The following is a 15894-nucleotide window of genomic DNA, read 5'->3' on the forward strand; positions in this document are numbered from 1 at the left end:
CAGAACTAGGACTTACAACTAGAATATACAACTATGTGCTGGGGGCTTTGGGGAGAAGAAGAAAAGAGAAGAAGAAGAAGAAAAGATTGGCAACAAATGTGAGCTCAGTGCCAATCTTTAAAAAAAGAAATTAGATTTTACTCAAAGTGGACTTGACCCCATAGGAAGGCTTAAGCAGAGGATGGACATGATCTACTGATCTATTAGTTTCTTGGTTTTATTTTTAATCCAACCATTTAGAAATAAAGAAACTAAGTCCCCTTACAGTCATTTCCCTACCAAAGCAGGTTTGCCTCACTTTTGCAGGCAAGAAATCTAGGGGCAGACGGGGAGAGTTATACTTATGTCTGTCTTGGCCAGCTCAGGAGGGACCTGCTGCAGGGCCCCAGGGGAGTGCAAGCACAAAGATCCCCAGGGAGGCTGTGATGAAGGGTGAGCAGAAGGAGGACCAGTCAGGGTATAGAGGGTGAGGGAGTTGCTACGCGGGAGGATGAGGAAGTGGCTGGACTTGGGAAACTGAAGAGGGAGTAGGTCTGGCTTAGGGGCCATATCATTTCCCAGCTCACTCCCATGTTCCTGAGGTGCTTTCCTCCCTTAGAATTCCCCTTGGCAAGAGGACTTCCTGCCACTAACCCAGCAAGTGGCCACCTTGGTCTTGACCAAGCCTGGGGTGGTGGCAAGAGAAGGCCTTTATGCTGTGGTCTCCAGTCTCCTGTACTCCAAGTGCCTGCCCCACATATGGCTGCTGTGAATTCCCTTCAGCTACATTCTGCTCCTCTGTTCCCCTCACTCCTACTCCCCAACTCAGCCCGAACCAGATAGAACACAGGCTTCTTCAGGACCACTCTCCTGCCTCTCTGTGTTTCCCCTCCTGCCCCATCCTCAGCTGAGCCATCTCCATCCTTCCCTCCTCGTTCTTAGTCCGGCTCAGGTGGCTTTTTCTTTTTCTGTCTTTTCTCCTCCTAGCTATACCTTTACTACCACAGACATATACATTCATTCGCTGGTCCTCTTCCCAGGTCTCCATCTCTTGCTTCCAAGCCATCCTATTCCCCTAGAACATTCCCAACGTCCTGCCATCCCATTCCCCTAGAACATTCCCTATACCCTGCCCCACTTCTCAGCATCATATTCTTATTTTACATCATGGCTCAGTGCTACTTCCTCCAGGAAATTTTCCTGGAAAATTCTCTTTCTTTTTGTTTCTCCTTCCAATCTTTCATCAGACTCATGTAAAAACACTCAGCTCCCAGGAAGGGGAGCAGCAGAGCATGGGAAGGAGAAAAGCCCCAGGAATGGGCCTGGAATTCATAGCCAGGCCTTAGTTTTCTCCTGTGGAACAGAGACAATTTCACAGAATACCAACCCCAAGCAAGGCCACTCTAGGACCATGATTGGTCAAGCACAAGACCTCTTGTAGTCACATCTGAACTCAGACAACAACAAGAACATTGTCCAAGCCACAAAAATGACCAAACATCCCCCATCTGGCTAATGTGTGTGGCTGCTTCCTCTTTCCCAATCACAGCTTTTGTTCTGCTTCATTCCTCCCACCTTCTAGAGAAGATTTGTTAAGGTATCCAATCGTAGAATTCTCCAGCTTTCTGACATCATCCAACCCAGAGTGAATCCTTGCTTCCTTGACCTCTCCCCAAATCAGCAAATACAAGTCCAAATCCCAAGTCCTTTCTAACCCCCTTTTCCTGGATGCCTCACAGTTCTGCCACAGTGTGTGTTCTCCTTGTTGAAATGAGCCCATAAGCCCAATTTTGTTCAACTGAAAGTGTCTGCTGGTGGTCTTTGGCTGGAGGGCACTGACACTCAAGAACAACATATAGGCATACTTGTTTGTATTTTTTTAAAACTATAAACTCCTGGGGCCAGCACAGTGATGCAGCAGTTAAGTTCCCACGTTCTGCTTTGGGGGTCCGGGGTTCACTGGTTCGGATCCCGGGTGCGGACATGGCGCCACTTGGCAGGCCATGCTGTGGCAGGCGTCCCACATATTAAGTGGAGGAAGATGGGCACGGATGTTAGCTCAGGGCCAGGCTTCCTTGGCAAAAAGAGGAGGATTGGCAGCAGATGTTAGCTCAGGGCTAATCTTCCTCAAAAACAAAACAAAACAAAACAAAACAAAACTATAAACTCCTGTATTTTGGATTTTAAGTGAATTTTATGATATTTTAGCATCGGATTTCCTTTCCTAATTATGTTCTCAGTCAAACTGCCCCACTCCCCACTCTGAATCATCTGTTCCACTTGAGTGGATTGATTCTTCAGTCTCTGGGCATGTTTAGCATTTTCCTGCATCCATATCTTGTTTCAGAATTAAGCCCAGGCAAAACCATCATCTTCCTAAGCCTTCCACATCACCTAACCAGATCTGACCCCTCCCTCCTCAGCACTTCTAGTGCACTTGGTTTTAATTACCCGCAGGCCTCGGCTTTATCTCCCCTTGTAGCTATAAACTCCCTGAAGGCAGGGACTGAGTCTTAAAACTTTTTAGCACTGTAGTGGCTGCTCCAGCTAAAATGCCCTGTCAAAAGGTCAGGTGTTCCCAAGTGCCAGGGGCCAGAGGTCCCTGAGATCATGACAAGTTATGACTTAGGACCGAGGACTGGAGCACCTGAGTCATATTGAGTGGGGAGAATGGGCCTTGCCCTGCCAGACTCCTGGGGGTTGCAGGTGGCCGGGTGCTTGGGAGCTCTTTGTAAGGAGCCCCAGGGCAGAGAAAGTACTGGGCTTGTGTACCCTGCTAAGAGTCAGAGTGAATTTGAATTTGCATCACCCTGAACACCTTTGTGTATTATGTCGCTGTCCCAGATAATGAACTTATCAGAGAAATCAGAGCCAAAAAATGATACTGCAGCCCTGAGCTTTGCATATGTGGTACACACACACGCACACACACACTATCTAGGCTAGTGGTTTTTAAACTGCATTCCCTGGGGTTTGTCTGTGGAGTTACTCCAGGAGAGGAGGGGAGGCTGAGTGAGTCCCACTCCGAGTCCCTCATTCTTTTTTTTCCTGAGGAAGATTCACCCTGAGCTAACATCTGTGCCAATCTTCCTCTATTTTGTATGTGGGTTGCCACCACAGCATGGCCGCCAACAAGTGGTGTAGGTCCCTGCAGGGGGGAACCGAACCCAGGGACCAAACTTGGGCCACCAAAGCAGAGCGTGCTGAACTTAACCCATGGGCCATGGGGCTGGCCCCAAGTCCCTCATTCTGATTCAACCAGAGCAGTTTTGTCTTTTTGGAATTCTGCATAAGATTTAATTTTTAAAGGAGTTTACTATATGTAAACAACACTATGGAGATGCAATCAGCAAAATCCAGAACATGGAAGACGCTGAAGAATAAACAACCTGGTTTCTTCAACAAATAAATTGCACAGAAAAAAAAGGGAGGTGGAACCTATGAAACAAAAGACACCTAAGAGCCACGTCAGCCAAATTCAACGTGTGGACCTTGTTTTGACTCTGATTTGAATAAATCAATGTATGACACAGTTGGGGAAATTTTAACACTGATTGGCTTTTGGGTGATATTAAGGAGTTACTTGTTTATTTTTAGTTGTAACAATGGTACTGTGGTTATATTAACAGAGTCCTTTTCTTTTAGAGATGAGTACTGAAATATCTATGGATTAAATGATATGATGTCTAAAACTTGCTTTAACATCCCCCAGTACAGGCGGCGCGGGGGAGACGTGAGGGGTCTACATGAAGCGAGGCTGTGCTGGTAATGGTTGAAGTTGGTGATGGGTACATAGGGCTTCATTGTATTATTCTTTTGACCTTTTTAAATGTTTGAGATTTTCCACACACAAGAAAGGCTTTTTAAATAAACAAGTTAAAGGAGACTCTATAAAGAAGATTCGGAAATATAACCTTATTTTTTTTAAAGAAACAGCTTTATCAAGCTATAATTCATATACCATACAATTCACCAATTTAAACTATACAATTCAGTGGTTTTTAGTGTATTCACAGAGTTGTACAACAATCACCACAATCAAATTTAGAAGATCTTCCTCATCCCAGAAGAAACCCCATACCCATTAGTGGTCATTCTCCATTGCCCCCCAGATCCTACGGCCCCAGGCCACCACTAATCTACTTTCAGTTTCATTGGATTTGCCTACTCTGGACATTTCATACAAAGGGAATTGTACAATATGCTGTTTTTTTGTGACAGGTTTCTTTTTAATGTTTTCAAGCATAACCTTGTTTTAAACTTGGTCTTGATAGGAAACAGCCACTTTGTAAATTTGTTATTCTTCTATGGATTTTTAGATAAATAATAAATTTAAAAGTATTTATTTTTAAATAAAGACACTTGGAAGAGGTTTAAACAAACTTGGGGGAGGGAGTCTAACTACTGAAAAAAAAGGCTAAAAGCTCCTTCTCCAGTCCAAACCCCTCACATTACATTCAAGGAAACAGGGGCCCAGAGAGGGAAGTGACTTTCCCAAATGCACACAGCTTGTTAAAGGCAGAGCTGGGTCCAACACTCAGGCCTGCTGGACTTTGGCTCCATCCTCTTTTTGTGTTGTCATGCTGCCTTCTGACCTAACACACAGACACAGGCACACACACCACTTTTCCCACCACAATGCATAAATATGTGACCCACAAAATATCTTCAGTGACACATCTTGAGAATCAGCCCTGATGGAGCCTGCTCTGTTTCACAGCTCAGGCTTTCTGCTGCCCTTCCCTGAAATGAGCCACCCAGGGAAGAATCAGTGTTAGCACTAGCTCCTAGAATTTCTATCTCAGAGGAGCTCAGGAATGGCAATCGTGTTAGAAGCCAGAGGAAGCTGTTTGCATAGCAGGAGGAAGCTGTTTGCATAGCAGGAACAGTTTTTACTTATATTGACTATTTATTTGGAGTGGCTGGTGGAGGGGGTGGGTGGAGGGGGAGGCTGTGGAGAACATGCGGGAGAGAGAGGGCTAAAGCCTTTGGGGCTGCCATTGGAGGGAACCCAGTTATGAGTTAAGAGAATGTATGGGAACCCTACTGATGCTTCCAGAACTGAGTCCAGATGAGACTGAGGGTGGGGAACAGGGGGAAAAGGTCAGGCTGAGGGAAAAGGACTCGAGGTTGAGGAAGTCTATGATCTTACAGCTGTTTCTGGAACTCTCCCAAACCATACTAACAGGCAGTTCAGAAAAAGGGCAAGAAGAGGACAAATTCTATATACAGAACATTATCTGAGGGCTGAGGATGGGGCCTGGGGAAGGGAGAGGGAAAAAACTTCCAGAGAGCCTGGGAGAGGAGGGCAACCAGCTAATGGTAGCACCTGGAAAACTCTCTTTCTAGTCTAGAGGTTCCTGTAGGTGATCCCTAATCCCTGGAAGGGGGACCTGAGGAGGTGGGTAGAGGACAGTCAAGGCCTTAGCCCCAAAGCCCTCACACAAACATGGATGGTGGACTTGGACTTGATGGAAGACATGCTGGCTGGGTTACGTTCTCAGAATACCCTCCATTCTCCTGTCTATAGTGGACATTGGAAATCTCACTCTCAGAGAGCTTTCCCTTCGGGTCTGGAGAAGGCTTTTAAACATCCTTTAGAAGAGGGAAAATAACCCTGAGTGGGGCAGCAATGATGGTGAATTAGGAGTAAAGCTCAGATGGAACGAGGCCTGCTCCAGAGGCACTGGGCTTGACAAGGGGACAGGACCTAAGGATGAACTCTGGAGTGCTCTCACTTTTGCCCAAGGTCAGTCTAATCCAGTCCCTGATCCGCAGGAGGCCTTATTTAGGCTGCCTTTGTTCCTGAATAACCAGTGGGTTATCCAAGCTATGTACATCCCATGGTTCTGCTAGCGGAGAGCTGCCTTAAGATGCATGGGCTCTGAGGGGCAGGGCTGGCAGGCAGTTAGGTAGCTCATTTCAACCTTAGGTTGCCCTCCAGCTTTCTAATCCTAGAGCCCCAGTCTTCCAGTCTGGACTTTCACCAGGTGACACACGCAGCGCGTCGGCATCAGCAGGTGTCAGCCTGAAACTGGACCTATGCCTGATTCATCCAGGAAGCTGAACCCAGGCAGCAGAACAAACACCCCTAAGCAGCTCCTGCCAGGCATGGGTAAGAGGTTGTCCAGCCAAACAGACAGTGGCTTTGTGTGCTTTGTTCTCCTCCTCTCTCCCATCCCCACTTACCAGAGTCCCCCCTTCCTTTCTCTCTGCCCATCTGTGGGTCAGAAGCTGTGTAGGTTTTTTCCAAATGATGAAAGAAGGCTTGTTGATTTATTTACTTTTTTAGTGAAGGTGATTCCTAAGGAAGAGACTTGGGTGTTGAAAGGGGTACAGCTGGAGCTAATAAAGGGGTACAGAGGGAGCTTCTGGGAGGGGAAGCCAGAAATGGGAACCGGTTTGGATGAAGATTAGATGGAACAAAGAGGTGGGAGATCCCTGGGGCTAGGCCCCGCACACATCCGGGGTGCCACTCGTCTATAGTTTAGGCAGGTCCTGCTCTTCTCTTGGGGCAATTCCAGCTTAACCTCACTTTCTGCGTTGATGGCTAGTTTATTGTTTTTGGCACTAATTGGTGGACACTCAAGACCATTTAATTTTGCTTCAAGTTCCCTCCCTCTTCCCAAATACAAATGGAAAACAGCGTGGGAATCCCCTTTCGGAGGAAGCAATGGTGCAGCTTTAAGAAAAAGGGAAGGGAGGAAGAGGGCACTGACTCAGATCCTCCTACCATTGGCTGCTGGAGGGGATCCCACCTCAGGGATTGGCCTGGACAGAGACCGCCTCCTCTTGTGATTGGCTCGGCTAGGGAGATATAAAGGGGCTGTGCTGGCCTCATTTTCAGTAGGAGGGAGGCAGGGAACCCGGCTGAGTTTGTGTGCTGAGACGCACCTGGCGCAACCCTCCTCTCTGAATCGGAGTCCAGGTCCCGCGGAGCCCGCAGCCATGAAGGAGAGACGGGCCCCCCAGCCGGTCGTGGCCAGATGTAAGCTCGTTCTGGTGGGGGATGTGCAGTGTGGGAAGACAGCGATGTTACAGGTGTTAGCGAAGGACTGCTATCCCGAGGTGAGCTGCTCGGCCGCCCGCTGGCCGGCTTTTCTCCTTGCCTACCTGTTCCGGGGTAGATTCCTAGCTGCCCAGGGGATCTGTCTCCCCCACCCCGCCCCGCCCCATCCTTAGCCGCCTTCTAGCGGAGGACCGCGCTGCCTTAGCCTCCCCTGAGACCTGTTCCACTTCTGCCGCCCTGCTGGCTCCTCCTCACCTCTTCACCCATAGGCCCCAATCAAATCCCCTCCCACCTCCCTTCATTCTGGAGTCTGCTCTCAGGAGAGGGAACTGGAGGCATTTGAGAGTCTGGGGTTTCTTCTTGACGTAATACCTGCCTGTCTTGTCACCCCATCCGCAAAGGTTCTATGAGCACGTCCCCAGGGAGGCTGCTGCTGCCTCTTTCTGCTGTTCTGCTGGACCAAGGGGCTTGTGGGGAGAAGATAAAGAGCTAGAACTGGCTTGTGGCTCCTTAATTGGGAGACAGGCAAATCTGGGGACGAGAGGAATCTGTGTGTGTGTGTGTCTCCCTGGCCATCTAGGATATGGGGGGCTTGCCCCTGGCTGGAAGTCATTCACATTTCTTACTTCAGTGTACCAAGTGCCTGTGCATCTACATTCCCCTCCTTCCTGTCCTATGTGGTTTCTCCTGCCCCAGGCATCCCCTCCCCTGGCCCCTTATCTTCTGCCACTTTAGTGTCTCACCAGGGTGAGTGGCTTCTTGTGTAGCCAGCAGTAATGGGGAGGATTATGGGGTAGGGGTGCCCAGAGTGTGACCAGTTCTTTTCTTTTTCACAGACTTATGTGCCCACCGTGTTTGAGAATTACACAGCCTGCTTGGAGACAGAGGAACAGCGAGTGGAGCTCAGTCTCTGGGACACGTCAGGTAAGACTGCTGGCCCCAAATCCCCGCTTCCCACCTCCACGGGGCTGCTGAGGCTGCTGCCGTTTAGAAATTGTTTCCCTCTTGGGTGAGGAGAAGGAGTACGGTGCCATCTTCAGAAAGGGACCTGAAGATTCCTTGGTTGGGGATGGGAGAGGGGTTTGATCAACTCACTTGGCTGGTCTAGGGGTGCAGAGTGGATGCAACCCCAGAAGCTACTCATTTCTTTGAGTATAGCTCCACCCTTCAGAGGTCTGGGAGGGTGAGGTGAGTGGACCTCTGAAGACTACTGGGGGACAGTCAGACAGGGTTTCTTCATTTCCACTCCCAACACATACACACATACACACACACACACACACACAGCTTTTACTGCCCCAGAGCAAAGCCAATTAGCAGGCAGGTGGCAGTGCTGCTGCTGGAGGCAGTTGTGGTCGAGGCAGGGAGACAAGCCTGCTTTTGGGGAAATATTGCTCCTGACTCAGTTTTCTCTCCTGCATTCCATCGTGGGCCACTGCTGTTCGCCTGCCGCAGCTCGGCTCTACTCGTCATGCCGCTGCGGCTCAGGGATGAAGCGATGCATCATCGCTGTTTTGGCGGGTGGGGGAGATGGCTTAATGTGGGGCATAGTCACACTGTGGACAGTGGCAGGAGGTGGGGGGTGTTGGCTTTGACCATTTCCCCCCATTCTGGGCTGAGGTAGAAGATGTTGTGTCCTTCTAGAATGTAGGAAGCAATATTTTTCCAGGCTCTCAGCCCTAAACCCTCAGTGCTAGGTTGATCTTTGCTTGGATTGTGACCCCTTCCCATTATCTCTTTCCTCTAGTCCTTTTTTAATAGCCTGGGGTCAGAGTCATAATTAAGGACTAAAAGCCAGGAATAGGAGAAAGAAAATCAAATCGACTCCTCTCCAAAAATGCATATTCAGGCTGAGTTTAAAGAGGAACTATAAAGCACTCAGGATTTCCTGTTACAGATAATAAATATGCTGGCCCTACTCCTCCTAAGAGCTCTTGTTCCTATGATCTGATTTTGAGATTTGAAAAGATTGGGGGTAGGGGATGCGTGAAAAGAAAAGGAGACTTCCTCTTGCTCCACCCTCCTCAAAACCAAACCAAACCCAAATTCCTCAACCTGGTGTGCTTTTCTCTGTTACAGCTCCAGGGCTTGGGAGGCAGGGTCTGGTTATCCTGGACTGTTCTATGCTGGCGAGATCAGACTGGAATGCAGCTTGGCTGCATGATATATGGTTTTTCATCTGCTGTACCCTGCCCACCTCTCACTCTTCCCAGAATCTTACTGCAGCTCATCTCTTTTTACTACCACCGCCTCAAAGCTCCCCCACCCCTGCTGCTTCCCCCCTCCTCCCACAGCCAGAAGGCAGCCCTTGAATCCCAATCCAGATAATAGAAAATCAGCAAGGTGGTCTGTATTCCCCGTGTCGCATCCCCACCCCTCAATTTCCCAAAGGATGCAGGCTCAAACTCCCTCTTTCAAATTAGGTGCCCACAAAAAAGGAGGAAGTGGCAGAGGTGTGTGGCCTGGGGCTTCCCAACACTGGGGCCAGGGTCGAACCTGTTCCCATTATTCACTTACTCTCTTAGGGGAGGGGGATCGCTTGGAGCCAGATGGAGGCCTCCTCCTCTCCCCCTCCCCCGTGCTGCAGTGCTCTCTTTGCTCAGTGCTGCCAGGATGAGACCCCACCTCAGAGAGGGGATGGGGGTGGATTGCTGAAGGAGCAGGCAGATATCCCAGGTCTCCTTTACTCCTTTTTTTTTTATGACCAACCCCCCCCCCCCCCCCCCGCTTGGATACCCCCCAGTTTCCATGGCAATTGCGGTGCAGGGAGAGGGGCTGCTTGCTATTCTGAGCACGAATTGTCTGGGTTCCAAATCTGCTACTGTTCCTTCCCCAGGGTGGAGGGGGCAGACTCAGCCCCTAGCATCCTACCATATTGGACCACCTGGGTCTGCAATGCCTACTCCCCTCCCAGTGAAGGACCCTCACTCAAGCCTCTAAATCCCCAGCTCTTGGTGGTGCTGTCTTTGAGACTGCCTCCCTGTGATCTTTGGGGGGTGGGGGTGGGTAGGGCTCTAGCTTTCCTTTTGCTTTTTTCAGTGTGAGCTGATTTGGGTGGGAGGAGGAGTGGGACAATGAATCCTTGATGCTCTCTCTGCTCTACCAGCCTCCTAGAGTTCTGACCCCATGGCAAAGAAGCAGGTCAGACAGTTACATAACAGGCAGGTTTGTTTCTTCACTAGGGGGACCCTGGAGCAGAGGAAGGGAGCAGAGGTTGGGCAGAAGGCAGGCAGACTCTAGAAAAGAGACATTAAACAGCCCTGGTCCCTCTGCAGGGGTGGGCACATCTTCCTCTATGACTCAGAAAACTGGCAGACCTTAAATTCAGCCCACTGTAAGACCCAGACAGGGTCAAATTATACTCCACCCCTTTTATTTTGCCCCCTTTCCCCTTTTCAGGACTAAGAAAGATGATACTCTTGCACTGCCTTTTGCAGGTAGTCAGGTCACAGGCTTCTAGGCTGCAGCACATTTCCCTGGGAGATGGGTGGGGCCAACAAACCTAAGGGACTGAGAATGATATTCTTAGGATTCTTTGGGTGTAGGCCTGTGGGAGAGGGAAAATGCCATGGCTCACCATCAGCTCTTTCTCTCCTGTACCAGGATCTCCCTACTATGACAATGTCCGTCCACTCTGCTACAGCGACTCAGATGCAGTATTATTATGCTTTGATATCAGCCGTCCGGAGACAGTGGACAGTGCACTCAAGAAGGTAAGGCTGGATAAACTCTACAATCTCAAGCTCAGCTTGAGAACAAAAAGGATTCCTGGGGACCTTGTCACTTAATCCCCATTGGTGTAAAAGGAAGAAACTGAGGCCAAGGAGAGAAGAGATTTGCCCAAGGCCACACCATTAGCTACAGCTCTGGGACTAGGACCAGATCTCCTGTCCCCTTGCCACTCTCCTATACTGCTCTTCCAGAGGCCTAGAAGGGGGATGGTGTGGAAGACTCAGGAAGCAAAGGACTGAGAGTCAGAGAACCTTTCGGTGATATGGTTTGGGGGTTGGGGATGGGGCCTTTTGGAGGCAGCTTCTATAGGCCTTGATCCCAGGCCCACTGGGACTGGGCAAGGCAGGCAGGCCTGAGCCGAACTGCTGGTAGGAAATGTCTTGGTCCGGGTGGCAAGGTCTGCCCATACTGAGGAGTCCCAAGATACCTTGTGGAACTAGCCTAGTTTTCCAGAAGACTCTAGGATTATCTCCTTCCCTTGGAAAGAAACTGGTTGGCTTCCCGCTGGCTTTCTGGACTTGAGAAGCCATTTGACTGGGTTGAAGGGGCTGATCCATGCCCTGTCTGCTTGGCAGAAGTGGGAGGAGATTTGCCTCTGTGCTTTCTCTGGTGACTCGGCTGTTGAATGAGGGCCCAGGCTCTTGGGTCAGCACTCCTGTGGCCCCAAAGGGCTCATGGGCAGGAAGATGATGTAATTAGTGCAGTGGCGATGCTGTGACTCAGAGAGAGGGCTGGGCTGGTGATAAGCTGGATGCTGTGTGTGACGTTGCCAACTGGGCTTCTCTGGGTATCTGTCAGCTACTGACTCCTTCCTTCCTCCTTCCCCTTCCCTTTGTCATGCATGGCTCTTCAGTGGAGGACAGAAATCCTAGATTATTGTCCCAGCACCCGTGTTTTGCTTATTGGCTGCAAGACAGACCTGCGAACAGACCTGAGCACTCTGATGGAGCTGTCCCACCAGAAGCAGGCACCCATCTCCTATGAGCAGGTGTGTGTGTGTGTGTGTGTGTGTTGAGGGGTGGGGTGGGGAAGGCCACAGGTAGAAGGCTTGAAATGTAGCCCTTGCTCAAATTATTTCACTATGCAAGAGAACTGGTATTCCAGGGGGCCATCTATAAGGAGCAAACTAGTCACCTAGATAGAGGTGGGGGGTTCCTGTTTACCCAGATTTATGCTATAGGTTGGCAGGTGAGACATTCCTGTGTGTGCCAGTGGTTCTCAGATTGCTCTTATGGAGCCACATGCGTTTACTCACTAGAAGTGCTTGTTAGAATTCCTGACTCCATACCTAGAGAGTCACTCTGGGAGAAAGATATGGGAACTGCATTTTTATTGATAATAAAATAATCATTTTAATTTGGATAATTTCTTATGCACATAGAAGTGTGAAGATCATTTCTTTTATTTTTCTTTTCTTTTCTTAGGAAGATTGGCCTGAGCTAACATCTGTTGCCAATCTTCCTCTTTTTTTTTCCTCCTGAAAGACCCCAGTACATAGTTGTATATCCTAGTTGTAGGTCTTTCTAGTTCCTTGATGTGGGACGCTGCCTCAGCATGGCTTGATGAGTAGTGCTAGGTCCGTGCCCAGAACGTGAACTGGTGAACCCTGGGCCACCGAATTGGAGCACACGAACTTAACCACTAGGCCACGGGGCCAGCCCAGATCATTTCTTTTAAACCAGTGTTTCACGTTAGAATCATCCGTGGAGCTCTTAAAATGACTAATGCCTGGGCCCTACCCCAAGAAATTCTGATTTACTTGCTCTAGCATCAGTATGGTTTTAAAAGTGTTCCAGGTGAATCTAAGGTACAGTGAGGCTTCACCTTCAGAAAAGTCAGCAGAGGGTGGTAGTAGGGGACTGGCAGTTGGGTCCCATCCAGAGTAGTCCTGGGGAGTACCACTAACCACAGAAGGTGGTGTTTCAGAGCCATTTTGGACCACTGCATTGATGACTCCCTCCCACCCCCCACCCCCCCCACAGGGCTGCGCAATAGCCAAGCAGCTGGGTGCAGAAATCTACCTGGAAGGCTCGGCTTTCACCTCGGAAAAGAGTATCCACAGCATCTTCCGGACAGCGTCCATGGTGTGTCTGAACAAGTCCAGCACAATGCCCCCGAAGAGCCCCGTCCGAAGCCTCTCCAAGCGACTGCTCCACCTGCCCAGTCGTTCTGAACTCATCTCTTCCACCTTCAAGAAGGAAAAGGCCAAAAGCTGTTCCATCATGTGAAATGGGGGTTGGAGAGGGGAGACAACCTCCCACTTCCTCCCTTGGGTTGCAGAGGCACGGGGAGAGGGAGGATGAGACAATTTAGGACTCTGGACACGAGTTTTTCAGATGGCCACGGTGAGGGCTTGGAAGGAGACAGGAATGGGATGAGGAAAGAGCCAGGCCCGGCTTGAGGACCTGACACTTAAGAAAGAACCATCACACCCCAAGCCAGGCACTAGGTGGTGGAGGGGGCAGCTGCCCCAGTGCCCCCCACTCCAGAGGAAGGAAAGGTGTGGGGGTATGGGGCATGCTGGCCTCAGGGGCTCGGGGGCCTACAGGAGCCTCACCTTCAGCATCATGCCTCTTCCACACAGCGTTTCCATGCAGGCCAGGGGATGAGAGGGGTCTCTGAGCCCTTCCCTTCCCCTCCGAGGAGGCCACAGAGGAGTGGAGAGTGGGGAAGCCAAGAGGCAGCTCCCTTGGGAGCTGAGCCCGGGTGCTTCAAAACTGAAGGGCAGGAGCTGGTCAGAGCCGATGAGAAGGAAACCTCATCTTTGCATAGCCCATGCCTCATGGAGAGGTGACATCATACATTCACATGCTTCTCACCTAAGTCCCCACGGTCCAAGGGAGAAGCCCCAGACCCCCTTCTCTCACAGTGTGGGGGTGGTGGTGCTGCAGGGGGCAGGGCTGGGTGGGGGTCACCAGACTCTTTCTGCCTTTAGGGCAGTACAGCTGGCATTTGTTTTATAGACTCTTGTCTTTGGAATCGGGGGGAGGGGGGAATGTTTCAATCTGTTATATGTTCTGTGTTTAAAGAAGAAAACCTATTTATTAATGAAAAATATAACATATATAAAGAAGTTGGCTCCATTTTTTTAGTTTCTTTCTGTTGCCTTTCGTCTTGATAGTGAAGAAAAAGCTGTCCCGGAGCCCTGTCTGTAGGTTGCAGAGGGCTGCGTCCACTGTTCCCTAGCACCTCCAACAGGATCTCCTCCCTTTCCCTCCACCCCGTCTCGTCCCTAACCCCACCTAAGTCCTACTAAGCCAGTGAAGAGCTCCTGAGCTGTTGAGCCGAGTTTTTCAACCTTGGGACTAATGAATTTTGGAGTAGATAATGCTTTGTCGTGGGGGCTGTCTTGTGCATTGGAAGATGTTTAGCATCATCCTGGCCTCTACCTTCTAGATGTCAGTAGCACCCCCCAGTTGTGACAACCAAAAACATCTCCAGATATTGCTAAATGTCTCCTGGGGCAAAATCACTCCTGGGTGAGAACCACTGCCCTAGAGAGCCTAGAGGAGAAAGACAAGGTTTAGTGACATCATTGATAGGGGAGGCAAGCTGCTGAGATCCCAACCCCTGCAGAGGGCGGACAGGCTGAAGCCAAGGTTGAGGGTAGGTTCCTGGGGTTCTGGTCTCCTGAATTCACATCTTTTGCTTTCTTGACCTTCCAATTCCATTGCTTGTTGATGGCAGCACAGGGGATGTAACGTCCCTTCTCTTCAGTGACTTATAGCTCTTTTTCCTAAGTTTCATAGTGTGCTAAAGATAAAAAGCTGCTATGTCTTGAGTACCATGTGCTCAGCACTGTGCTGAGAGCTTTACCCACATTATCACATTTAACCTCATAAAGGGTAATAGCTAACATTTGTTAAATGTCTGCTATGGGTCAAGGGTACCCATGAGTTTTTCATGTTATTTATTCTGTGATAACCCTGTGGGGTACTACCTACCTCATTTTACAGGCAAGGAAACTGAGGTTCAGAGAGATTAGTTAATGTGTCCAAGGTCACACAGCCAGAAAGTGGTAGAATCTGGATACAGATCCAGGTAACCTGGTTCCAGAACATGCACTTTTCACTGCTCTGCTATCCTATCCTGTGAGGCAAGTGGCATTATTATCCCTATTTTATAAATGAGGAAATAGGAAAGCCAGTGATGCCATATAACTTGCATGAGACCATTCTGCTAGTAAGTAATGGAGTCAGGATTCAAACTGGTTCTCAATGTTAAGTATAATCCCCATGGGCCCCTTATTGCTGGCTATGTGGTACCTAAATAGAAGACTCTACATATGGTCCTTACTAGAATATAGTCCCACTGTCTCCATCTCCAAACACGCATGTTTGTGAAAGAATTATCAGGGTAAGACAAAGAACGAGTATCCTTAAAGCTCAGTGTCTTCACGTGTCATGAGAGAGGCATGCACAAGTACTAGGGGAACTTTGCAACTATGAACTTGGACAAGCTTCATCACCTTTCTGGGTCTCAGTTTACTTATCTTTAAAGATGGCCAAGAGTGGTAACCTGGAAATAGGGAAACAGCATGGGCTCTGAGATTAAACGAACCTGGAGTTGAGTCCTTGCTCCACCCTTTTTTTGTTATTTTGAGGCAGATTACCCCTGAGCTAACATCTGCCATCAATCCTCCTCTTTTTGCTGGGGAAGACTGGCCCTGAGCTAAAATCTGAGCCCATCTTCCTCTATTTTGTATGGGATGCCTACCACAGGACGGCTTGACAAGCAGTGCATACATCTGCACCCAGGATCTGAAGCGGTGAACCCCGGGCCACCGAAGCGGAATGTGTGAACTTAACTGCTGCACCACCGGGCTGGCCCCTAGCTCTACTCTTTTAACGCACTTTGAAGGCATAATTAATCTTTCCGGGCCACAATCTCTGTATCAGTAAGGTGGAGATAATACTTATCTCATACTGTTATGAGAACTAAGTAAAATAAGTAAGCTAAGTGTCCAGCACAGAGTTGGGCACTTAGAAGATTCTCAGTAAATAGTGGCTGCAGCTCTTAAGGATTCCAGCCTACACTTTTGTCCGCTTGTTCCTTGAGGTTCCATTCTGTGAGTGGAGAGCCCTCCAGTGTTCATTGGGTGACTTACACCTAGCAGATTTCAGACATCCTTTCCCTTCAGTTCTGTCTTGGGAGCAGAAGTGGGCAGGCCAAAG

At 49.3% G+C, this 15894-nt stretch overlaps 1 protein-coding gene across 1 annotated transcript; it reads left to right on the forward strand.

Moving 5' to 3' along the window:
* Window positions 1-6840: 6840 nt before the first annotated feature.
* RND1 (Rho family GTPase 1) lies at window positions 6841-13793 on the forward strand. Its single transcript, XM_046652421.1, has 5 exons — window positions 6841-7047; window positions 7825-7912; window positions 10592-10701; window positions 11574-11708; window positions 12703-13793. Exons 1-5 carry the CDS (start codon window positions 6928-6930, stop codon window positions 12946-12948), a joined length of 699 nt encoding a protein of 232 aa, XP_046508377.1. The 5' UTR covers window positions 6841-6927; the 3' UTR covers window positions 12949-13793.
* Window positions 13794-15894: the final 2101 nt, after the last annotated feature.

Source organism: Equus quagga, chromosome 1, assembly GCF_021613505.1.
Source record: "Equus quagga isolate Etosha38 chromosome 1, UCLA_HA_Equagga_1.0, whole genome shotgun sequence".
Classification (NCBI taxonomy): domain Eukaryota; kingdom Metazoa; phylum Chordata; class Mammalia; order Perissodactyla; family Equidae; genus Equus; species Equus quagga.